Genomic DNA, 26,933 nt, shown 5'->3' with positions numbered 1-26,933 from the left:
GATCCCCATTTGAGCACAAAAGGAACCCCAAAATCTGGAGACAAACTGGCTACCCCGATCCGACACTATCTCCTTGGGTAATCCATGTAAACGGAAGATCTCCCGAGCAAAAATTGAAGCAAGCTCCTGAGCGGTAGGCAACTTCTTCAAGGGAATGCAATGTGACATTTTAGAAAAACGGCCAACCACCATAAGGATAACAGTATTGCCATTGGAAATGGGGAGATCGACAATGAAGTCCATGGAAAGATGTGTCCAAGAACGCTCACCATTAGCAAAAGGTTGAAGAAGCCCCACAGGAAGACGTTGAGGAGTCTTATTCTGTGCACAAACAGAGCAGGAGGCAACATATGCAGCAACAATGGCCACCAGAATTGTCAAGTGACAGACCAAATCATTTGGTTCTTGCCTGGGTGACCTGCGGCTTTAGGATAGTAGTAAGTGTGCAAACGTTTAGTTCGAAGATTCTCAGGAACAAAATACTTACCACTAGGTTGTTGTGCTGGTCTGTGCAGCCAGGATCTCCTCCCCAATGGTCAGGAGGTATAACTGGAGTAGGTACAGACTCCTCCTTGGACGGAGGGGAAAATTGTCGAGAGAGGGCATCAACCCTAACATTCTTACTACCAGGCAGGTAGGAGACCACATAATTAAACAGAGACAAAAATAGCGCCCATCTGGCCTGTCGGGGCGACAAACGTTTTGCTTTAGATTGATAAGTTAAATTCTTGTGGTCAGTAAGAATGAGCACTGGCACGCTAGTACCCTCGAGAAGATGCCTTCATTCCTTGAGTGCCAAAATTATGACCAGTAATTCCCTGTCGCCAATTTCATAATTGCACTCCGCTGGAGACAATTTCTTAGAGAAGAAATCACACGGATGCAAGGAACCGTCAGGCGTAGGACATTGAGACAAGAGGGCACCTACTCCAGTCTCGGACGCATCGACCTCAAGAACGAAAGGCAGGACAGGGTTAGGATGAGCCAGAACTGGAGCAGCAGCAAAGGCAGTCTTAAGACTATCAAAGGCCTTAATTGAAGTAGGTGACCAATGGAGTGGATCATTCACTTTACAGGTCATGTCTGTGATAGGTTTGACCAAGGAAGAAAAGTTTTTAATGAACTTTCTATAGTAATTGGCGAACCCCAAAAAACATTGAATAGACCGAAGACCAACTGGGCGAGGCCACTGCAGAACTGCAGATAACTTGTCAGGATCCATGGAGAACCCTGCAACGGAGATAACATAACCTAGGAAGGTTACCTGAGTCTGATGGAACTCACATTTCTCGAGTTTACAAAACAGGCCGTTCTCACGTAGTCTCTGAAGAACCCGTGTAACATCAGAATGATGAGCCTCAAGTGTGGGTGAGTGTATGAGGATGTCGTCCAAGTACACCACAACACACTGTTGCAACATATCTCGTAGGACATCATTAATAAATTCCTTGAAAACAGCAGGTGCATTACATAGGCCAAAGGGCATTAGAAGATACTCATAATGCCCGCTCCTGGTGTTAACTGCTGTTTTCCATTCGTGGCCCACCTTGATCCTAACGAGATTGTACGCTCCTCTCAAATCAAGTTTAGTAAAGACTGTAGCTCCCTTGAGGCAGGCAAAGAGTTCAGTAATAAGCGGAATAGGGTAAGCATTCTTAGTGGTAAGATGATTAAGACTCCTTTAATCGATGCATGGTCTAATCTCGCCACCCTTTTTCTTCACAAAGAAGAAGCCAGCCCCTGCAGGAGTGCAGGACTTGCAGATGATCCCCCGCGACAGAGCATCTGCAACATTTTCCTCCATAGCACCATTCTCCGCAACAGAGGGTAAACCCGGCCCGAGGAGGAATGGCTCCGGGTTGCAGGTCTATGGCACAATCGTAAGACCGGTGAGGAGGCAACGTACCGGCACCCACCTTGTCAAAAACGTCTAGGAACTCTCTGTACTCCTCTGGCAATTAAGATACCAAAGAAGTGCACAAGACTTTAACTGGTTTCCGAAGACAAGCGGAAATACATTGCGGAGACCACGACAACATTTCGGACCTGCGCCAGTCGAGACTGGGATTGTACTTTTGGAGCCAGGGATAACCCAGAACAACCAGAAAATGCGGAGAGTGTATCACCTGGAACTGGAGGCTTTCAAAATGGAGAGCCCCAACAGCCATGGTTAATGGAGCAGTTTCATGAGTAACGAGTGCGGGCTGAAGGGGCCTGCCATCAATGGCCTCAATAGCAAGCGGAACTGACCGAGGCAAAACAGGAATGGAGTGCTTTGATACAAAAGCACTGTCAATGAAATAGCCCGCAGCACCGGAGTCAACAAGACCCTGGGTGATTATGGAGGAGTCCACCCAGGAAAGGACAACCGTGACCAAAGGTTTCTCCTTTAGCGTTTCTGGGGACAAGGATAAACCACCCAATGTCTGCCCCTGACAGGACCTTAGGTGTGAGCGTTTCCCGGCCGTGTAGGACAAGACTTCAAAAGGTGGCCCTGTAACCCACAATAGAGGCAGAGCCTCTCCCTCCTCCTAAAGGCCCTCCTCGCCGCGGAGAGACACGTGAATCTCAACTGCATCGGCTCAGCAGTACCTGGTGACTCGAGACCAGGAGGCATGGGATGAGAGAGAGGCATGGGTGGGAACACACACGTAGGAGACAACGGAACAGGAGGCTTCCGCAAGCGTTCCTTGAAAGAGGGCCTCTCATTTAGTCTGATGTCAATTAGGATAAAAAAAGACACCAATGCCTCAAGATCTTCTGGTAAATCTCTGGCAGCAACTTCGTCTTTAGGCAAGAGCTGTGTCAGAGAGTAACGAGATGAGAAATCCCACCTTAGCTCTGTCAGAGGGAAATGCCTGAGGTAACATCTCAAAGTAAATGCCCACCTGGTTCAAAAACCCTCTGCACTGATTAGGATCGCCTTCATAACGCTGAGGTAGAGGTGCAGAACCGGACATGCTCCTGGTAGGACTAGGTGCAGCAGCGAAAACAGGAGCAGCCATAACTTGTGGGACACTTTGGTCCAAATGTGCAGTGCGAGTCAGCAGGGTTTGCAGGGCTTAGTGCAAATTGATCCAAGCGGTGATCCTGTTCATCCATCCTGGAAATTATGGCAGGTAAAGGTGGATTATTAGCACCAGGATTCATGTCCCTTGCGTAATGTCAGGGTGCCAGGAATCAGACTGAGACGAGAAGTGCAAAAATAATCACACCCTTATTAATAGCAAAAAATAATAAGTCCACAAGTCAAATAACAAGCCAGGAATCAAAACCAGAGGTTGTAGTCAGACGAGCCGAGTCAGGAGCCAAAGCGAGTAGTTAGACGAGCTGGAATCAGGAACAAGGAGAACAGCAGAGTCAGGAACAAGCCAGGGATCAGGAACCAGGAGGGACGTCAGACAGCCAGGTAATACACAGGAGCTGTCACAAACAGGTCTGAGACAACGCACGGGCAAAGCATACTGAACAGAGGCCCTTTAAATAATAAGTGATGACATCACAATTCTGAGACTGCATCCTGTCTCACACAGATGATGTAGACCAGTCTGGCCATAAAAGGAAGTGCAGGAAATGAGCAGCATCACACAGTATGCACCAGAGTCAGCAAGAGAGGTGAGTAAAATGGCTACCAGCAGCACATGGCAAACAAAACAGGGGAAAAAAAACCTGACAGCTAGTCCTCTTGATACTAAAACTAGTAAACATTTTATTTCTGTTTATAAACCTCCTGTGGTTACTTCAGAGGTTTTTCCAGTTCCTGGTACTATTTCTGATGTGATTTCAAAGGAATAGAATATGCCTGGTACTTCTTTTATTCCTTCTTCTTTGTTTAAAAAGTTGTATCCTTTGCCAGCAGTTAGATTGGAGTTTTGGGAAAAAATCCCCAAAGATGATGGGGCTATTTCTACTCTTGCTAAATGTACTACTATTTCTATGGAAGATAGTACTTCTTTTAAGGACCCTTTAGGTAGGAAACTTGAATCTTATCTAAGGAAAGCTTATTTATGTTATGGCTACATTCTTAGGCCTGCTATATCCATGGCTAATGTTGCAGCTGCATCAACTTTTTGGTTGGAAAGCTTAGCGCAACAGGAAACAGAACCTGATTTGCCTAGCATTGTTCGCTTGCCTCAACATGCTAATCATTTTATCTGTGATGCTATTTTTGATATCATCAATATTGATGTTAAATCTATATCTTTACCTATTTTAGCTAAAAGAGCTTTGTCGCTCAAATATTGGAATGCTGACATGGTATCTAAGTCTAGATTACTATCTCTTTCTTTCCAAGGTAACAATTTGTTTGGTTCACAGTTGGATTTAATTATTTCAACTGTCACTGGGGGGGGGGGGGGGGAGGGAGTTTCTTTTACCTCAGGATAAAAGATCTAAGGGTTAATCTAAGGCTTCTAATCGTTTTCGTTCTTTTCGACAGAATAAGGAACAGAAAGCCAATCCTTCCCCTAAAGAATCTGGTTCCAATTGGAAACCTTCTTCAAGTTGGAATGAATCCAAGCCTTTTAAGAAACCAAAGCCAGCCCCCAAGTCCGCATGAAGGTGTGGCCCTCATTCCAGCTCAGCTGGTGGGGGGCAGAATTACAATTTTTCCAAAATATTTGAACAGATTCTGTCCAAAATCAATGGATTCAGAGTATTGTCTCTCAAGGGTATCGAATAGGTTTCAGAGTAAGACCTCATGTGAGAAGGTTTTTTCTCTCTCACATGTTCCATCAAATCCAGTGAAGGCTCAGTCTTTTCTGAAGTGTGTTTCAGATCAAGAGCTTCCAGGGGTAATCATAACAGTTCCGTTTCTGGAACAGGGTCTGGGGTTTTATTCAAATCTATTCGTTGTCCCAAAGAAAGAAAATTCATTCACGCCAGTTCTGGATTTGAAATTTTTGAATCGTTTTGTAAGAGTGTCAACTTTCAAAATGGTGACTATAAGGACTATTCTGCCTTTTGTTCATCAAGGTCATTATATGTCCACAATAGACTTACAGGATGCATAGCTTTACATTCCGATTTATCCAGATCACTATCTGTTTCTGAGATTCTCTTTTCTAGACAAGCATTACCATTTTGTGGCCTATCATTTGTCCTAGCGACAGCTTCAAGAATTTTTTCAAAGGTTCTCGGTGCCCTACTCTCTGTAATTAGAGAATATGGTATTTCGGTGTTTCCTTATTTGGACAGTTTCTTGGTTCTAGCTCTGTCTTTACATTCTGCTGAATCTCACATGAATCAACTAGTGTTGTTTCTTCAAAGACATGGTTGGAGGATCAATTTACCAAACAGTTCCTTGATTCCTCAGACAAGGGTCACCTTTTTATGTTTCCAGATAGATTCAGTGTCCATGACTCTGTCTCTAACAGACAGGAGACAAATAAAATTGGTTTCAGCTTGTCAAAACCTTCAGTCTCAATCATTCCCTTCAGTGGCCATGTGCATGGAAGTTTTAGGTCTCATGACTGCAGCATCAGACGCGATCCCTTTTGCTTGTTTTCCTATGAGACCTCTTCAGCTTTGTATGCTTTATCAATGGTGCAGGGATTATACCAGGATATCACAATTAATATACTTAAATCCCTATGTTCGACTCTCTCTGACTTGGTGGTTAGATCACCATTGTATAGTTCATGGGGCTTCTTTTGTTCGTCCAACCTGGACTGTAATCACAACAGATGCAAGTCTTTCAGGTTGGGGAGCCGTCTGGTGATCTCTGACAGCACAAGGGGTTTAGAAATCTCAAGAGGCGAGGTTACTAATCAATATTTTAGAGCTCCGTGCTATTTTCTGGGCTCTTCAGGTTTGGCCTCTGTTGAAGAGAGAGCCATTCATTTGTTTTCAGACAGACCATATCACAACTGTGGCATATGTCATTCATCAGGGTGGGACTCGCAGTCCCCTAGCTATGAAAGAAGTATCTTGGATACTTTCTTGGGCGGAATCCAGCTTTTGTCTAATTTCTGCGGTACATATCCCAGGTGTAGACAATTGGAAGCGGATTATTTCAGCCGTCAGACTGGGAAGTGGTTTCTCCATCCAGATGTGTTTTTTCGGATTGTTCAGATCTGGGGTCTTCCAGAAATAGATCTGATGGCTTCCCATCTAAACAAGAAACTTCCCAGGTACTTGTCCAGGGATCCTCAGGCGGAGTCGTGGATGCGTTAGCAGTTCCTTGGTTTTAAGAACCTGCTTATATCTTCCCGCCTCTAGTTCTTCTTTCAAGAGTGATTTCCAAGATCATCATGGAACAATCGTTTGTTTTTCTGGTAGCACCAGCATGACCTCACAGGTTCTGGTATGCGGATCTTGTCCGGATATCCAGTTGCCAACCTTGGCCACTTCCTTTAAGACCAGACCTTCTGTCTCAAGGACCGTTTTTCCATCAGGATCTCAAATTGTTAAATTTGAAGGTATGGAAATTGAACGCTTAGTGCTTAGTCATAGAGGTTTCTCTGACTCAGTAATTGATACTATGTTACAGGCTCGTAAATCTGTTTCTAGGAAGATTTATTATAGAGTTTGGAAGACTTACATTTCATGGTGTTCTTCTCATAAATTCTCCTGGCATTCTTTTAGAATTCCTAGAATTTACACTTTCTTCAGGATGGTTTGGATAAAGGTTTGTCTGCAAGTTCCTTGAAGGGACAGATCTCTGCTCTTTCTGTTTTATTTCACAGAAAGATTGCTAAGCTTCCTAATATTCACTGTTTTGTGCAGGCTTTGGTCCGTATCAAGCATGTCATTAAAACAATCTCTCCTCCTTAGAGTCTTAATTTGGTTTTGAATGCTTTACAGGCTCCTCCTTTTGAGCCTATGCATTCTTTGGATAATTAACTACTTTCTTGGAAAGTGTTGTTCCTTTTGGCTATCTCTTCTGCTAGAAGAGTTTCCAAATTATCTGCTCTTTCTTGTGTGTCTCCTTTTCTGATTTTCCTCAGGATAAGGCAGTTTTGCGCACTTCATTTAAATTTTTACCTAAAGTTGTCAATTCTAACAACATTAATAGGGAAATTGTTGTTCCCTCTTTGTGTCCTAATCCTAAGAATTCTTTGGAGAGATCCTTACATTCTCTGGATGTTGTAAGAGCTTTGAAATATTATGTTGAAGCTACTAAAGATTTCAGGAAGACTTCTAGTCTATTTGTTGTCTTTTCTGGTTCTAGGAAAGGTCAAAAAGCTTCTGCCATTTCCTTGGCATTCTAGTTAAAGCTGTTGATTCATCAGGCTTATTTGGAGTCGGGTCAGGCCCCGCCTCAGAGAATCACAGCTCATTCTACTAGATCAGTTTCCACTTTGTGGGCTTTTAAGAATGAAGCTTCAGTTGTTCAGATTTGCAAGGCAGCAACTTGGTCTTCTTTGCATACATTTACTTAATTCTACCGTTTTGATGTATTTGCCTGTTTGGAAGCAGTTTTTGGTAGAAAAGTTCTTCAGGCAGCTGTTCCAGTTTGATTCCTCTGCTTAAGTTTTTTTCTTTTCAATTATGAGAAAGACTTATTTTTTTGGATGTAGATTTAATTTTTTCAGCGGAAAATGGCTGTTTTTATTTTTATCCCTCCCTCTCTAGTGACTCTTCTGTGGAGTACCACATCTTGGGTATTACTATCCCATACGTCACTAGCTCATGGACTCTTGCCAATTACATGAAAGAAAAACATAATTTATGTAAGAACTTACCTTATAAATTAATTTCTTTCATATTGGCAAGAGTCCATGAGACCCACCCTTTTTATGGTGGTTATGTTTGTTTGTATAAAGTAAAAAAAACCCAGGAGGGGAATTTGAAAGGCGCGCTGAATGATATAAAGGTGTAATCCTGAAGTGGGATAGTAGAGAATGTTTTTAATCGAGACTGCTCCCCTTGATCCCGGAATGTGGGGTGCGCTGTTAGAAAACAAAATCAAGAAGAGGGCTTTTCTTTGTCTGAAGAAACGACCAGTTTTGGTTGAGAAACGCGTTACAAATAAAGCGTTCCAAATAAGTTTGGAAGTTGTCCTCTCTATTTTTTTCCTGTTCCCAAACAATACAGAAAGATACTCAGCACTTGCAGCAGCTATACGGTATTAAAACTTGGAACAGCTGTGCAGCATTGGAACTCACAAGTGGAACTGGTTACAGTGTACTAGCCACTGTTCACAGTACGGTGCCAAAAGATCCGGTAAGCGCAACTATTACCATTATATCTCTGCTTAAAAAACAGGATTACGCGATGAGGCGCACTCTTCTTGTTTTTGTTTGTATAAAGCACAATTATATTTCTAGTTCCTTTTTTTTATGCTTTTTACTCCTTTCTTTATCACCCACTACTTGGCTATTCGTTAAACTGAATTGTGGGTGTGGTGAGGGGTGTATTTATAGGCATTTTGAGGTTTGGGAAACTTTGCCCCTCCTGGTAGGATTGTATATCCCATACGTCCCTAGCTCATGGACTCTTGCCAATATAAAATAAATTAGTTTCTCAAGTAAGTTCTTACATAAATTATGTTTTTTAAAGGTATAGAAAGGTCAACATTTTTAAATCTGCATGGGTGCATTTTAATATGAAATAGAAGCAATTTTGCAATATTCTTCTAGTAAGAGTTATTGTTTTTCTGTGGCATAAGCACATATCTTGTGAGGGCCTGTGCACTAGTATTCAAAAAAACACTTCTCAAAGCCAGCTGGGGCTTGTTTGACACAAATTAAGTCTTCATATACACAATACACACCACTGATAGCTCTCTGAGCTCGAATACTGGCACATGGCCCTCACAGGATATGTGCATATGCCACAGAGAAACAGTTTTAACTTTTACAAAATGCATTTTTGGTCATAGAAGTATATTGCAAAAATGCTTCTATTTCATATTCAAATGCACCCACACATTGGAATGTTGACCGTTTAATAATAATTATAAAAAAATCATTTTTTGCAAATAAAAATCATGCATTCATTTTAGATTTACAAAACCCTATTTTAAAATCTATTTGTTTAATAAACATGCTGCATTTCCACCCTGCAGTTCTAAGAGCACTATTTACATGTTTTTACATAGGTCAACACTAATATCTAGTATCTGATGAAATGTATTAGACATGTGCATTTGGATCCTTCGTTAGAATTTGAATGCGGACGTATGCGCTATTCGTCTCTTTTCGGAGCCGGATTGATTCTTGTCCAAGAAACATTACGTTTTTAAGATCTGGATTTGCACAGGTTTTAACATGGTGATCTTGCAATCTGGTTCCAAAAAGAGCCGATTAGCGCATACTTCTGCATTCATATCCTAACAAAGGATCAGAATGCACATGCCTAAAATATATTTCTTTTTCTCACATCCCCTATACTCCATTTCACACATCATACTTGATATCATTCTCATCCCACGCTAGGGATCACTAGATCTAGTGCTGTAATCTAACATGTTATCCTGCGGTATAGTATTACTGCAGTCCAGACTTGTTCATTACTATCATTTGTTCACACATGGATATTCTAAACAATTTCCTCACATGGGTAAGTATCTTAGTAGCTTGGTTGATGAAGAAAAAAATGAGTACACTTTTGTTATACTGGGAGATGGGACTATATGTGTAATGACCAAATAACCATTGCATAATAATTTTAAATGCATTATATGATTAACGATTTTCATGCAGTTTTCTAATGCATTTATTGATTTGCACATGAAGCCATAAAACTTAAATTAAAGGCATCTGCATGTTTTGCTTATTTAGGAATATGTTGGTGTACGCATCTGCTGATGAACAACCAAAACTTGGACGAACAAGAGAGGAAATGTCTGAGGTAATCAGATACATTTGCTTTTAACAATTGAATATGAACTTATATCACCTGGATGGAAACTGATACTTAATGTCTAAAACACAATAATTTCAATTTTAATAGGAAGTAATTATATAAATACAACCTTTATTCAAAATACATATTGTTGTTTTACACACAAAAATTGCCTGTGCAAAATTATTTAACTCTAAAAGGTTTGTCCCAAAGTGGAGACAGCACCTAATGAGCAAAAATATAAATGAAGGCCACTTATTACAAGTTTTTTTTTATATTATTTTTATGAAAATAACTTCATAAATCATAACCAATTGTAACAACTTGTCTCCACAACCTTATAAACATACTTTAAAAGTAGATGTGTACTACCATTTTTTGTTTTTGCACATGCACACATGTTCCTTAAAGGGGCATGAAACCTAAGTTTTTTACTTTCATGATTCAGAAAGAGTATATGAAACAACCTTCCACTTTACTTCTATTAGTGCATTTGCTTTATTTTCTTGATACCCTGGGTTGCAGGAGGAGCAGTGCACTACTGGGAGCTAGCTGAACATATTGTGTAAACCAATGACAAGAGACCAGCTGGCTCTCAGTAGTGCATTGCTGCTTATGAGCCTATTAGATGAAAGAAATAAACTGGAACGTTGTTTAAAATTACATGTTCTATCTGAATTATGAAAGTTTATTTTTAAGTTTACTGTTCTTTTAAAAGGGAGTTTAGGTCCCCGTGCTACTCACTAATATATTGGGGACCCTTTTTTAATATCACATGTTAGATGACTGCTTTATTTTTATGAAAACTAATATATTGGGGACCCTTTTTTAATATCACATGTTAGATGACTGCTTTATTTTTATGAAAATAACTTCATAAATCATAACCAATCGTAACAACTTGTCTCCACAACCTTATAAACATACTTTAAAAGTAGATGTGTACTACCATTTTTTGTTTTTGCACATGCACACATGTTCCTTAAAGGGGCATGAAACCTAAGTTTTTTACTTTCATGATTCAGAAAGAGTATATGAAACAACCTTCCACTTTACTTCTATTAGTGCATTTGCTTTATTTTCTTGATACCCTGGGTTGCAGGAGGAGCAGTGCACTACTGGGAGCTAGCTGAACATATTGTGTAAACCAATGACAAGAGACCAGCTGGCTCTCAGTAGTGCATTGCTGCTTATGAGCCTATTAGATGAAAGAAATAAACTGGAACGTTGTTTAAAATTACATGTTCTATCTGAATTATGAAAGTTTATTTTTAAGTTTACTGTTCTTTTAAAAGAGAGTTTAGGTCCCCGTGCTACTCACTAATATATTGGGGACCCTTTTTTAATATCACATGTTAGATGACTGCTGTTTCAGTCTTGTTTGCCTACAATGCTCACTTTTTTTTTTTTTTTTTTTTTTTTTTTTTTTTTTTTACACTTGGCTTTTGTCCATGTATTTCATATTTCTTTCATGTAATTAGCAAGAGTCCATGAGCTAGTGACGTATGGGATATACATTCCTACCAGGAGGGGCAAAGTTTCCCAAACCTCAAAATGCCTATAAATACACCCTTTACCACACCCACAATTCAGTTTTACAAACTTTGCCTCCCGTGGAGGTGGTGAAGTAAGTTTGTGCTAGATTCAAAGGTTTAAGAAATTGTACCCTGTGCCATCTGATAGATTACAGTTTTGGGACAAAATCCCTAAAGTTGATGGGGCTATCTCTACTCTTGCTAAACGTACTACTATTCCTACGGCGGATAGTACTTCCTTTAAGAATCCTTTAGATAGGAAGCTTGAATCCTTTCTAAGGAGAGCTTATTTATGTTCAGGTAATCTCCTTAGACCTGCTATTTCTTTGGCTGATGTTGCTGCTGCTTCCACTTTCTGGTTGGAGGCTTTAGCGCAACAAGTCTCAGACCATAATACTCATAGCATTGTTAAACTTCTTCAACATGCTAATAACTTTATTTGTGATGCCATCTTTGATATCATTAGAATTGATGTCAGGTATATGTCTTTATCTATTTTAGCTAGAAGAGCTTTATGGCTTAAAACTTGGAATGCAGATATGACTTCTAAGTCAACTTTGCTTTCTCTCTCTTTCCAAGGTAATACATTATTTGGTTCTCCGTTGGATTCTATTATTTCAACTGTTACTGGGGGGAAAGGAACTTTTTTGCCTCAGGACAAAAAATCTAAAGGTAAATACAGGGCTGCTAATCGTTTTCGTTCCTTTCGTCAGAATAAGGAACAGAAGCCTGACCCTTCCCCTAAAGGAACGGTTTCCGTTTGGAAACCTTCTCCAGTCTGGAATAAATCCAAGCCTTTTAGAAAGTCAAAGCCAGCTCCCAAGTCCACATGAAGGTGCGGCCCTCATTCCAGCACAGCTGGTAGGGGGCAGGTTACGATTTTTCAAAGATATTTGGATCAATTCGATTCACAGTCTTTGGATTCAGAACATTGTTTCACAAGGGTACAGAATAGGTTTCAAGGTAAGGCCGCCTGCGAGAAGATTTTTTCTCTCTCGCATTCCAATAAACCCAGTGAAGGCTCAGGCGTTTCTGAAATGTGTTTCAGATCTAGAGTTGGCTGGGGTAATTGTGCCAGTTCCAGTTTTGGAACGGGGTCTGGGGTTTTACTCAAATCTATTCATTGTACCAAAGAAGAATTCCTTCAGACCAGTTCTGAATCTAAAAATATTGAATCGTTATGTAAGGATACCAACATTCAAAATGGTAACTATAAGGACTATTCTGCCTTTTGTTCAGCAAGGGCATTATATGTCCACAATAGATTTACAGGATGCATATCTTCATATTCCAATTCATCCAGATCACTATCAGTTTCTGAGATTCTCTTTTCTAGACAAGCATTACCAGTTTGTGGCCCTTCCGTTTGGCCTAGCAACAGCTCCAAGGATCTTTTCAACGGTTCTCGGTGCCCTTCTCTCTGTAATCAGAGAACAGGGTATTGCGGTATTTCCTTATTTGGACAATATCTTGGTACTTGCTCAGTCTTCACATTCTGCAGAATCTCATACGAATCAACTTGTGTCGTTTCTTCAAAGACATGGTTGGAGGATCAATTTACCAAAGAGTTCGTTGATTCCTCAGACAAAGGTAACCTTTTTGGGTTTTCAAATAGATTCAGTGTCCATGACCTTGTCTCTAACAGAAAAGAGACGTCTGAAATTGGTTTCAGCCTGTCGAAACCTTCAGTCTCAATCATTCCCTTCGGTATCTTTGTGCATGGAAATTCTAGGTCTCATGACTGCTGCATCGGACGCGATCCCCTTTGCTCGTTTTCACATGTGACCTCTTCAGCTTTGTATGCTGAACCAGTGGTGCAGGGATTATACAAAGATATCACAATTAATATCCTTAAATCCCAATGTACAACACTCTCTGACGTGGTGGATAGATCACCATCGTTTAGTCCAAGGGGCTTCTTTTGTTCGTCCAACCTGGACTGTGATCTCAACAGATGCGAGTCTGTCAGGTTGGGGAGCTGTATGGGGATCTCTGACAGCGCAGGGGGTTTGGGAATCTCAGGAGGCGAGATTACCTATCAACATTTTGGAACTTCGTGTGATTTTCAGAGCTCTTCAGTTCTGGCCTCTTCTGAAGAGAGAATCGTTTATTTGTTTTCAGACAGACAATGTGTGTGTATGTCAATCATCAAGGGGGGACTCACAGTCCTCAGGCTATGAAAGAAGTATCTCGGATGCTTGTATGGGTGGAATCCAGCTCCTGTCTAATCTCTGTGGTTCACATCCCAGGTGTAGACAATTGGGAAGCGGATTATCTCAGTCGCAAGACGTTACATCCGGGCGAATGGTCTCTTCACCCAGAGGTATTTCTTCAGATTGTTCAAATCTGGGGACTTCCAGAAATAGATCTGATGGCCTCTCATCTAAACAAGAAACTTCCCAGGTATCTGTCCAGATCCAGGGATCCTCAGGTGGAGGCAGTGGACGCGTTGTCGCTTCCTTTGAATTATCATCCTGCCTATATCTTTCCGCCTCTAGTTCTTCTTCCAAAAGTGATTTCCAAAATTCTAATGGAACGTTCGTTTGTACTGCTGGTGGCTCCAGCATGGCCTCACAGGTTTTGGTATGATCTCATTTGGATGGCCAGTTGCCAACCTTGGACTCTTCCGTTAAGACCAGACCTTCTATCTCAAGGCCCTTTTTTCCATCAGGATCTCAAATCATTAAATTTGAAGGTATGGAAATTGAACGCTTGATTCTTAGTCATAGAGGTTTCTCTGACTCAGTAATTAATACTATGTTACAGGCTCATAAATCTGTGTCTAGGAAGATTTATTATCGAGTCTGGAAGACTTACATTTCTTGGTGTTCTTCTCATAAATTCTCCTGGCATTCTTTTAGAATTCCTAGAATTTTACAGTTTCTTCAGGATGGTTTGGATAAAGGTTTGTCTGCAAGTTCCTTGAAAGGTCAAATCTCTGCTCTTTCTGTTCTTTTTCACAGAAAGATTGCTAATCTTCCTGATATTCATTGTTTTGCACAGGCTTTGGTTCGTATCAAACCTGTCATTAAGTCGATCTCTCCTCCTTGGAGTCTTAATTTGGTTCTGAGGGCTTTACAAGCTCCTCCGTTTGAACCTATGCATTCTCTGGACATTAAATTACTTTCTTGGAAAGTTCTGTTCCTTTTGGCCATCTCTTCTGCTAGAAGAGTTTCTGAGTTATCTGCTCTTTCTTGTGAATCTCCTTTTCTGATTTTTCATCAGGATAAGGAGGTGTTGCGGACTTAATTTAAATTTTTACCTAAGGTTGTGAATTCTAACAACATTAGTAGAGAAATTGTTGTTCCTTCATTGTGTCCTAATCCTAAGAATTCTCTGGAGAGATCTTTACATTCTTTGAATGTAGTAAGAGCTTTAAAATATTATGTTGAAGCTACTAAAGATTTTAGAAAGACTTCTAGTCTATATGTTATCTTTTCTGGTTCCAGGAAAGGTCAGAAGGCCTCCGCCATTTCTTTGGCGTCTTGGTTAAAGTCTTTGATTCATCATGCTTATGTAGAGTCTGGTAAATCTCCGCCTCAAAGGATTACGGCTCATTCTACTAGGTCAGTTTCTACTTCCTGGGCATTTAGGAATGAAGCTTCTGTTGATCAGATTTGCAAAGCAGCAACTTGGTCTTCTTTGCATACTTTTACTAAATTCTACAATTTTGATGTTTTCTCTTCTTCTGAAGCAGTTTTTGGTAGAAAAGTACTTCAGGCAGCTGTTTCAGTTTGATTCTTCTGCTTATAATTTCAGTTTTTTTTCATTATTAAGATTAAAACTTTTGTTTTGGGTTGTGGATTACTTTTCAGCGGAATTGGCTGTCTTTGTTTTATCCCTCCCTCTCTAGTGACTCTTGCGTGGAAGTTCCATATCTTGGGTATTTATTATCCCATACGTCACTAGCTCATGGACTCTTGCTAATTACATGAAAGAGAACATTTCTTTCATATTAGCAAGAGTCCATGAGGTCCACCCTTTTTTGTGGTGGTTATGATTTTTTTGTATAAAGCACAATTATTCCAATTCCTTATTTTGATGCTTTCGCTCCTTTCTTATCACCCCACTTCTTGGCTATTTGTTAAACTGAATTGTCGGTGTGGTGAGGGGTGTATTTATAGGCATTTTGAGGTTTGGTAAACTTTGCCCCTCCTTGTAGGAATGTATATCCCATACGTCACTAGCTTATGGACTCTTGCTAATATGAAAGAAATGAATTTATCAGGTAAGTTCTTACATAAATTATGTTTTTTACTATGTACAAGGTTATAGTAGGACAGTGTCCATATGATGTGCCAGTCAGAAGAGTTAGTCTTTCATGAATGTGATAGATTTTTTACCCTTACCTAGGTAGGGTAGCAGGAGCGCGGCAACATCTAAACGCATGCGCATTTCCAAGGACCTGAGTATCACAGCAGATGTCTGAAGCTGAGCGTGGTGAAGCTTGGCTTCTGTGTTCTGTTTAATCCTGCACAAGCGCAGATCCTGCAGGTGCCATCATCACTAAGTTGCCACTCCAGTTATGTAGCGATAGAGCTGCAGGTGTAGACAGGCTCAATAATACAACAAACGTTTTTTTTTCCCCAGTTCAAATATTGTTACTTTACAATCTTTTCCACTGAGCATGCTCTTCAGCTGTGGAGACTCTGCGCAAGTGCATGGGAGGGTTTATCAGCCCCTTATGTATGCTAACATAACATTAGCATAGTGGCTTCTATTGGAGGCATACGTAATAGAGGTTTCTAGAGAACCAAAGGGGAAGTCATCCAGCAGTTCGAAAGGCCGTGTATGAAGGTGACTGTAAGCTCAAGACAAGCAATAAAAAATTTAAAAAACGCTCATAATCAGTGCCTTTCATGCTAAGGAGCACTTTTTCAAGCTACACCATTATTGCAAAGCTATTGGAATAAATGTAGCTCGCTCCCGCTCTGGTCTGTTTGGAAAGGGATCGGGGAAGGGGGTAAGGTATTGAGGGGGGGCAGCTACACTACAGAAAATGGGGTTTTATTTTAATTTTTTTTAAAAAGGGCACATCTTTTAGTAAACTGGGTACGGGCAGACAGCTGCCATTACCTAAGATGGTGGCCAATAGGTCCAGGGGGGAGGCTGAGAGAGCTGTATGGGGGGGGGGGGGTTAGGAAGGTTGGGGTGTAATGAGGGATACTACACTTTTAATAAATATATATATATATATATATATTTATTTATTTTTATTAATAAATATATATTTTTTTAAATGCACCTTTATTTCTCCAACATAGGTGTGTCCGGTCCACGGCGTCATCCTTACTTGTGGGATATTCTCTTCCCCAACAGGAAATGGCAAAGAGCCCAGCAAAGCTGGTCACATGATCCCTCCTAGGCTCCGCCTACCCCAGTCATTCTCTTTGCCGTTGCACAGGCAACATCTCCACGGAGATGGTTAAGAGTTTTTTGGTGTTTAAATGTAGTTTTTATTCTTCAATCAAGAGTTTGTTATTTTAAAATAGTGCTGGTATGTACTATTTACTCTGAAACAGAAAAGAGATGAAGATTTCTGTTTGTAAGAGGAAAATGATTTTAGCAACCGTTACTAAAATCGATGGCTGTTTCCACACAGGACTGTTGAGATGAATTAACTTCAGTTGGGGGAAACAGTGGGCAGACTTTTGCTGCTTGAGGTATGACACATTTCTAACAAGACTTGGTAATGCTGGAAGCTGTCATTTTCCCTATGGGAACCGGTAAGCCATTTTCTTAGTTTAGTATAAGAATAAAGGGCTTCACAAGGGCTTTAAAGACTGGTAGACATTTTTCTGGGCTAAAACGATTACTTTATAAGTATATTTAGTGGATTATAACTATAAATAGTTATTTTAATCTTGGGGATGTATTAAAAAAACGACAGGCACTGTATTGGACACCTTTTTCACTGGGGGCCTTTTCTAGTCATAGGCAGAGCCTCATTTTTGCGCCACTAATGCGCAGTTGTTTTTGGAAAGCAAGGCATGCAGATGCATGTGTGAGGAGCTAAGAACCACTGAAAAAGCTTATTGAAGGCGTCATTTGGTATCGTATTCCCCTCTGGGCTTGGTTGGGTCTCAGCAAAGCAGATACCAGGGACTGTATAGGGGTTAAATGTAAAAACGGCTCCGGTTCCGTTATTTTAAGAGTTAAAGCTTTCAAATTTGGTGTGCAATACTTTTAAGGCTTTAAGACACTGTGGTGAAATTTTGGTGAATTTTGAACAATTCCTTCATACTTTTTCACATATTCAGTAATAAAGTGTGTTCAGTTTAAAATTTAAAGTGACAGTAACGGTTTTATTTTAAAACGTTTTTTGTGCTTTGTTATCAAGTTTATGCCTGTTTAACATGTCTGAACCATCAGATAGACGATGTTCTGTATGTTTGAAAGCCAAGGTTCCTCCCCATTTAAATATATGTGATGAATGTGACATAGTGTCCAAACAAAGTAGGGACAATGATGCCACTGATAATGATGTTGCCCAAGATGATTCCTCAAGCGAGGGGAGTAAGCATGGTACTGCATCATCCCCTTCTGTGTCTACACCAGTCTTGCCCACACAAGAGGCCCCTAGTACATCTAGTGCGCCAATCCTTCTTACTATGCAACAATTAACGGCTGTAATGGATAATTCTATTAAAAACATTTTGTCCAAAATGCCCACTTATCAGAGAAAGCGCGATTGCTCTGTTTTAGATACTGAAGAGCATGAGGACGCTGATGATAATGGTTCTGACATACCCTCACACCAATCTGAAGGGGCCAGGAGGGAGGTTTTGTCTGAGGGAGAAATTTCAGATTCAGGAAAAATTTCTCAACAAGCTGAACCTGATGTTATTACTTTTAAATTTAAATTAGAACATCTCCGCGCTCTGCTTAAGGAGGTGTTATCTACTCTGGATGATTGTGACAATTTGGTCATTCCAGAGAAATTATGTAAAATGGACAAGTTCCTAGAGGTCCCGGTGCCCCCCGATGCTTTTCCTATACCCAAGCGGGTGGCGGACATTGTAAATAAGGAATGGGAAAGGCCCGGCATACCTTTTGTTCCTCCCCCTATATTTAAGAAATTATTTCCTATGGTCGACCCCAGAAAGGACTTATGGCAGACAGTCCCCAAGGTCGAGGGGGCGGTTTCTACTCTAAACAAACGCACTACTATCCCTATAGAAGATAGTTGTGCTTTCAAAGATCCTATGGATAAAAAATTAGAGGGTTTGCTTAAAAAGATGTTTGTTCAGCAAGGTTACCTTCTACAACCAATTTCATGCATTGTTCCTGTCACTACAGCAGCGTGTTTCTGGTTCGAAGAACTAGAAAAGTCGCTCAATAAAGAATCTTCGTATGAGGAGGTTATGGACAGAGTTCAAGCACTTAAATTGGCTAACTCTTTTATCTTAGACGCCACTTTGCAATTAGCTAGATTAGCGGCGAAAAATTCAGGTTTTGCTATTGTGGCGCGCAGAGCGCTTTGGCTAAAGTCTTGGTCAGCGGATGTGTCCTCCAAGAACAAATTGCTTAACATCCCTTTCAAGGGTAAAACGCTGTTTGGCCCTGACTTGAAAGAGATTATTTCAGACATCACTGGGGGAAAGGGCCACGCCCTTCCTCAGGATAGGTCTTTTAAGGCTAAAAATAAGCCACATTTTCGTCCCTTTCGCAGAAACGGACCAACCTCAAATTCTACACCCTCTAAGCAAGAGGGTAATAGTTCTCAAACCAAACCAGCCTGGAGACCGATGCAAGGCTGGAACAAGGGTAAGCAGGCCAAGAAACCTGCCACTGCTACTAAAACAGCATGAAGTGTTGGCCCCCGATCCGGGACCGGATCTGGTGGGGGGCAGACTCTCTCTCTTTGCTCAGGCTTGGGCAAGAGATGTTCAGGATCCTTGGGCGCTAGAAATAGTTTCTCAAGGTTATCTCCTGGAATTCAAGGAACTACCCCCAAGGGGGAGGTTCCACAGGTCTCAATTGTCTTCAAACCAAATAAAAAGACAGGCATTCTTACATTGTGTAGAAGACCTGTTAAGAATGGGAGTGATTCATCCTGTTCCATTAGGAGAACAAGGGATGGGGTTTTACTCCAATCGGTTCATAGTTCCCAAAAAAGAAGGAACATTCAGACCAATTTTAGATCTCAAGATTCTAAACAAATTTCTCAGGGTTCCATCGTTCAAAATGGAAACCATTCGAACAATTCTTCCTACCATCCAGGAAGGTCAATTCATGACCACGGTGGATTTAAAGGATGCGTATCTACATATTCCTATCCACAAGGAACATCATCGGTTCCTAAGGTTCGCCTTTCTGGACAAGCATTACCAGTTTGTGGCACTTCCATTCGGATTAGCCACTGCTCCAAGGATTTTCACAAAGGTACTAGGGTCCCTTCTAGCGGTGCTAAGACCAAGGGGCATTGCAGTAGTACCTTACTTGGACGACATACTGATTCAAGCGTCGTCTCTGTCAAAAGCAAAGGCTCATACGGACATTGTCCTAGCCTTTCTCAGATCTCACGGGTGGAAAGTGAACATAGAAAAAAGTTCTCTGTCCCCGTCAACAAGAGTTCCCTTCTTGGGAACAATAATAGACTCCTTAGAAATGAAGATTTTTCTGACAGAGGCCAGAAAATCAAAACTTCTAAGCTCTTGTCAAGTACTTCATTCTGTTCTTCTTCCTTCCATAGCGCAGTGCATGGAAGTAATAGGTTTGATGGTTGCGGCAATGGACATAGTTCCTTTTGCACGAATTCATCTAAGACCAATACAACTGTGCATGCTCAGACAGTGGAATGGGGATTATACAGACTTGTCTCCGACGATCCAAGTAGATCAAAGAACCAGAGATTCACTCCGTTGGTGGCTGAACCTGGACAACCTGTCACAGGGAATGAGCTTCCGCAGACCAGAGTGGGTCATTGTCACGACCGACGCCAGTCTGGTGGGCTGGTGCGCGGTCTGGGAACCCCTGAAAGCTCAGGGTCTATGGTCTCGGGAAGAATCTCTTCTCCCGATAAACATTCTGGAACTGCGAGCGATATTCAATGCTCTCAAAGCTTGGCCTCAACTAGCAAAGGCCAAATTCATAAGGTTTCAATCAGACAACATGACGACTGTTGCATATATCAACCATCAGGGGGGAACAAGGAGTTCCCTGGCGATGGAGGAAGTGACCAAAATAATTCAATGGGCGGAGAATCACTCCTGCCACTTGTCTGCAATCCACATCCCAGGAGTGGAAAATTGGGAAGCGGATTTTCTGAGTCGTCAGACTTTCCATCCGGGGGAGTGGGAACTCCATCCGGAAATCTTTGCCCAAATAACTCAATTATGGGGCATTCCAGACATGGACCTGATGGCGTCTCGTCAGAACTTCAAGGTTCCTTGCTACGGGTCCAGATCCAGGGATCCCAAGGCGACTCTAGTAGATGCACTGATAGCGCCTTGGACCTTCAACCTAGCTTATGTATTCCCACCGTTTCCTCTCATTCCCAGGCTGGTAGCCAGGATCAATCAGGAGAGGGCTTCGGTGATCTTGATAGCTCCTGCGTGGCCACGCAGAACTTGGTATGCAGACCTGGTGAATATGTCATCGGCTCCACCATGGAAGCTACCTTTGAGACAGGACCTTCTTGTTCAAGGTCCATTCGAACATCCGAATCTGGCTTCACTCCAACTGACTGCTTGGAGATTGAACGCTTGATTTTATCAAAGCGTGGGTTTTCAGATTCTGTCATTGATACTCTTGTCCAGGCTAGAAAGCCTGTAACTAGGAAAATTTACCATAAAATATGGAAAAAATATATCTGTTGGTGTGAATCTAAAGGATTCCCATGGAACAAGATAAAAATTCCTAAGATTCTATCTTTTCTACAAGAGAAAGGATTATCTGCAAGTTCTTTGAAGGGACAGATTTCTGCTTTATCTGTTTTACTTCACAAAAAACTGGCGGCTGTGCCAGATGTTCAAGCTTTTGTTCAGGCTCTGGTTAGAATCAAGCCTGTTTACAAACCTTTGACTCCTCCTTGGAGTCTCAATTTAGTTCTTTCAGTTCTTCAAGGGGTTCCGTTTGAACCCTTACATTCCGTAGATATTAAGTTACTATCTTGGAAAGTTTTGTTTTTGGTTGCAATTTCTTCTGCTAGAAGAGTTTCAGAGTTATCTGCTCTGCAGTGTTCTCCTCCTTATCTGGTGTTCCATGCAGATAAGGTGGTTTTGCGTACTAAACCTGGTTTTCTTCCGAAAGTTGTTTCTAACAAAAACATTAACCAGGAGATAGTTGTGCCTTCTTTGTGTCCGAACCCAGTTTCAAAGAAGGAACGTTTGTTACACAATTTGGATGTAGTTCGTGCTCTAAAATTCTATTTAGAGGCTACAAAGGATTTCAGACAAACATCTTCTTTGTTTGTTGTTTATTCTGGTAAAAGGAGAGGTCAAAAAGCAACTTCTACCTCTCTCTCTTTTTGGCTTAAAAGCATCATCCGATTGGCTTATGAGACTGCCGGACGGCAGCCTCCTGAAAGAATCACAGCTCACTCCACTAGGGCTGTGGCTTCCACATGGGCCTTCAAGAACGAGGCTTCTGTTGATCAGATATGTAAGGCAGCGACTTGGTCTTCACTGCACACTTTTACCAAATTTTACAAATTTGATACTTTTGCTTCTTCTGAGGCTATTTTTGGGAGAAAGGTTTTGCAAGCCGTGGTGCCTTCCATCTAGGTGACCTGATTTGCTCCCTCCCATCATCCGTGTCCTAAAGCTTTGGTATTGGTTCCCACAAGTAAGGATGACGTCGTGGACCGGACACACCTATGTTGGAGAAAACAGAATTTATGCTTACCTGATAAATTACTTTCTCCAACGGTGTGTCCGGTCCACGGCCCGCCCTGGTTTTTTTTAATCAGGTCTGATGATTATTTTCTCTAACTACAGTCACCACGGTATCATATGATTTCTCCTATGCATATTCCTCCTTTACGTCAGTCGAATGACTGGGGTAGGCGGAGCCTAGGAGGGATCATGTGACCAGCTTTGCTGGGCTCTTTGCAATTTCCTGTTGGGGAAGAGAATATCCCACAAGTAAGGATGACGCCGTGGACCGGACACACCGTTGGAGAAAGTAATTTATCAGGTAAGCATAAATTCTGTTTTTTATACTGGCAGACTATCAAGTGGGAGGCTGATCTCTACACTAAAGCTAAAATTAACCCTACAAGCTACCTAATTAACCCCTTCACTGCCGGGCATAATACAAGTGTGGTGCGCAGTGGGATTTAGCGGCCTTCTAATTACCAAAAAGTAATGCCAAAGCCATAAATGTCTACTATTTCTGAACAAAGGGGATCCCAGAAAAGCATTTACAACCATTTGTGCCATAATGGCACAAGCGGTTTGTAAATAATTTCATTGAGAAACCTAAAGTTTGTGAAAAAGTGAACGATTTTTTTTTAATTTGATCGCATTTGGCAGTGAAATGGTGGCATGAAATATTCCAAAATGGGCCTAGATCAATACTTTGGGTTGTCTACTAAAATATATATATATATATATATATATATATATATATATATATATATACATACATACATATACATACACACATGTGAAAGGTTATTCAGGGATTCCTGACAGATATCAGTGTTACAATGTAACTATCGCTAATTTTGAAAAAAAAAAAATGGTTTGGAAATAGCAAAGTGCTACTTGTACTTATTGCCCTATAACTTGCAAAGAACATGTAAACATTGGGTATTTCTAAACTCAGGACAAAATTTAGAAACTATTTAGCATGGGTGTTTGTTGGTGGATGTAGATGTAACAGATTTTGGGGGTCAAAGTTAGAAAAAGTGCGTTTTTTTCCCATCATTTTATAAAAATAATTATAGTAAATTAGAAAATATGATGAAAATAATGGTATCGTTTGAAATTCCATTTAATGGCGAGAAAAACTGTATATAATATGTGTGGGTTCAGTAAATGAGTGAGAAGAAAATTACAGCTAAACACAAACACCATAGAAATGAAAAATAGCCCTGGTCCCAAACGGTAAGAAAATTGAAGAGTGCTGTGGTCATTAAGGGGTTAATGGGTACTTTTCCCTGCAAACAAGGATTGGGGCTATGCTGTGTCCATGTCAATCTCTTTAGTAAGAGTAATGGTGGCTTTTAGCAGTTGGAAGACGGCGAGGTAGTCCTTTCTTACCTTCTAACATTTATGCTACCCCTCTATAGAAAACCAGGTTTGGTTTCTCTGTTTTTCTTTCTCTTCAGGTCCCTGCCAGAGGTCATCTGAATCTGTCATACCTGAGACGCTGCCCCTGCCCCTGCCCTGCAGCTGAAGTAATATCCTGGGATCAGGATATATTTATTGGCCATGAGCAGTTTGGAGTTTAAGGCTCCTGCTCGCCTTAGAGTAAGTCCCTTTCGCTAAGTGGAGGGTATCTGTGGCATTTTATTATATTTGGGAAAAACATTGCACTCCTAAGGGATTAACTGTTTATTCATTTTCCTCCGGTTACTGATAGCGGGTTTCCCCCTTGATTTTAACCGGAGAGGGTTTCTGGTTGCGTCACATGCACTTGGGCGGTTATATGGCCGCATTCACGATCGAAGCATGGTGATTGAACAGAGTCTCATTCAAGTCACATCCCTCCAACAACTTTATACCAGACTCCTAGATAATATATTTTTTCAGACTGCTGCCTATCTTAGCGCTGCCCTAATTGCTATAGATGCAGCGTCCACCTAAGGGGTCTGAATATCCAGGAGAGTACCCAGGGAATAATCTTCCTGATCTCTTTTTATCCTAAATCACCTTATTCCACTAATGTGAGGGGAGCACAAGACTTTCTAGGATAATCTGCCTGACTCATTCCCTTTAGTACGGCAAAACCTCTGCTGCTTAGGAGCTGCATATTGTGCCCGTATCTATAAGAAGCAGGCAGTATTTGGCTTTGGTTTCCTTTATTTAGGGAAATATTTATGATGTCTATTGTGTTTTATTGTGTGGCTCAATGTGCCTTTTTAACAATATATTTTGCGCTTTGGCGCCATTTTAGTAATCTCTATGGCAAGTCATGTTATTGTTATGTTTCCCGCCTTGGTCAGTAGAGCTGGCGCATTTTAATCTTTTCAGCTTGATTACTCAGCTGGTACTAGTGCTACATATTAAATTGAGTCTGCAGGTTCCCAAGTCTACATACGACTCAATATTCAGCCATTTAGCTAGATAAAAGGTTTTTATTAAGTACATAATCCCTGCCTCTAAAATTTAACTTTTTATTTTATGCAAGTTTTGTGCTGTGCCGACTTCGTTTTTCAGTTTATCAGAGAATAGAGTGGTTTTGGCTGCCATCTGGCTGCCATCTTTTTGTTTTACTTTTTAATGAAATTTCTCTCATATGGAGTTGATTTTATGATATCTAGATGGCATTATATATAGTCCTAAGTTTAGTTTCTAAGGACTCTATTAAGGTTATTTTATGTATCCATATTCTATTTATAAAGGTCATATTTTTGTACTCTATTTATAATAGAATGATTTCTATTAAAGTCTCTGATTTCATGTTTGTTCATACTTTTCCTAATTTATTTTTTATGAATCTCTGGGTTAATCTCTCATATAAGGTGATTCTCCTTCTATCTATATCATCAGGAATTATTTTAGGTGAACATATATTATATTTAGTGATCCTGGGGCAATTATAATTTTTATGTTAGTACCCTATTTGATATATGGACTACAAGTTAGTCTCTATCTTTTTGTTATTGAAGGATGTGAGGGAGTCTGTGACATCATGTATTCCTTCATAAAGTTATTTATTAGTGATATTTGGACACTTATATGTTTATATTTATCCTGTGTTCATATTTATTTTATATGGACTTCATATTTTAATGTCTTTATATTGAGGCATTTATTCTTAGGTCTGTGACATATATTGTACTTTACCCTTGAAGATGGTTTCTTTTTTTGAGGATATAAAGCTGGAAGTTTATTTAAGAAAGATGTTTATTCATCAGGATTAACAATGGCAACCAGTCACAGGTTTTGCTACGATTGCGGGTGCAGCCTCCTTTTGGTGCAATTCTTTGTCCAGTCTAATTTTTTAGGAGTCAACCGTAGAGGAGATCCAGGATGGGATCTAGGCTTTAGAGCTGACTAATACCTTTATCTGTGATACCAGCATGCAAGTTGTCACAGAACTCTTTGGTTAAAATCTTGGTCTGCGGATGTAACATCCTATTCCAAACTTCGTTCTTTTCCTTTTAAGGGCAAAAATTTTGTTTGGTCCTGGTTTGGCATAGGTTATTTCAGAAGTTGATGGTGGAAAAGGATCTTTCCTACCTCTGGACAAGAAGGCTAGACCTAACGGTCGCCAGAAAGATTCTATTCAGACTTTTTTGTGATTCCCAAACAGGAGGGAACTTTTCAACCTATTTTGGACATTAAGTGTCTCAACAAATTTCTAATGGTTCCGTCCTTCAAAAGGGAGACTATACGCCCCATTCTAACCTTAATTCAGGAGGGTCAGTTTATGACCTCCATAGAACTAAAGAACGCGTATTTTCATGTTCCTATTCACAGAAAACATCTGTGCATATGTTTAGTACATAGGTAAAGTGTTCCCTTATAATTTTAACCAATTCCTGCGGTATGTCTTTCTGGACAAACACTTCCAATTTATTGCAGGATCTGGTGAAGTATCCCTTTGGAAGTCTCCTTGAGGAAGGACCTTCTTCTTCAGGGTCCCTTCCTCCACCCAAATCTAGGTCTCCGAAGCTGACTGCTTGGAGATTGAACGTCTAGTCTTGGCGTGCTTTTTCTGAGAACGTCATTGAGACCATGTTTCAGGCTCATAGCCTGTTACTCGTAAAATTCCCCATAAGGTATGGTGTATATACCTTTATTGGTGTGAATCGTAAGGTTTCTATTGGATAAAGGTGAAGATACTCCAAATTTTGTCCTTTCTTCAGTATGGCCTGGAGTAAGGTTTGTCAGTCAGCTCTCTGATGGGTCAGATTTCCGCTCTGTCTATCTTTTGCTCAAACGTCTGGCAGATCTGCTAGATGCAAGAAAAAGCCTGGGTGCAAGTGGAATACTTCAAAGTAACAGTAATAAATCTATGTTCATTGCGAAATGGGCAAAAGTATATCAATATTCAAAAAAACCTACGTGACTTAATAGGAGAGGACCCCACTATGGAGTATACACAGAGTTCATCCTGGGAACCATTCCCTTGTGCACTTCTAGTACAAACAAGATGACAGAGAAACCACTCCTCTGGAACTTAATGTTCTCACTGCTTAGTATAAAAGTGCTCATAGAACTTTGCATGCAGATCACATACCTCCATGTGGATCCTGTTACCTCCGTATCCTTCTGGGCTGCAGTATATCTTTTGCTGCTCTGGGAGTAGGCTCCTCACTGTCACTGTAGCAATCTTCATGCTCTTATCCGTGTGACTGAGCCACCCGACATTCAGGCCACCATCACTGCCACTGCTGTACCGGCGTTCCTACGTCACTATGGGGGTGTGTGCTTCCAATGCCCAATACGTGGTTAGCCAGCAAAACACAAGGATTAGAGCGTATAACTGGTC

At 40.8% G+C, this 26,933-nt stretch overlaps 1 protein-coding gene across 1 annotated transcript in view; it reads left to right on the top strand.

The window, feature by feature from the left end:
* Positions 1–26,933, top strand: part of PSME4 (proteasome activator subunit 4) — a gene marked incomplete in the record, with an annotated part of 938,614 nt that overhangs the window by 727,894 nt on the left and 183,787 nt on the right. Inside the window, 1 exon segment of the mRNA XM_053712692.1 lies at positions 9,726–9,795. Coding sequence (XP_053568667.1) covers positions 9,726–9,795 — 70 coding nt within the window.

The sequence above is a fragment of the Bombina bombina genome, chromosome 4, assembly GCF_027579735.1.
Source record: "Bombina bombina isolate aBomBom1 chromosome 4, aBomBom1.pri, whole genome shotgun sequence".
Taxonomy (NCBI): domain Eukaryota; kingdom Metazoa; phylum Chordata; class Amphibia; order Anura; family Bombinatoridae; genus Bombina; species Bombina bombina.
Note: the sequence above shows the minus strand (reverse complement) of the source record. Positions and strands in the feature narration are given on the sequence as shown.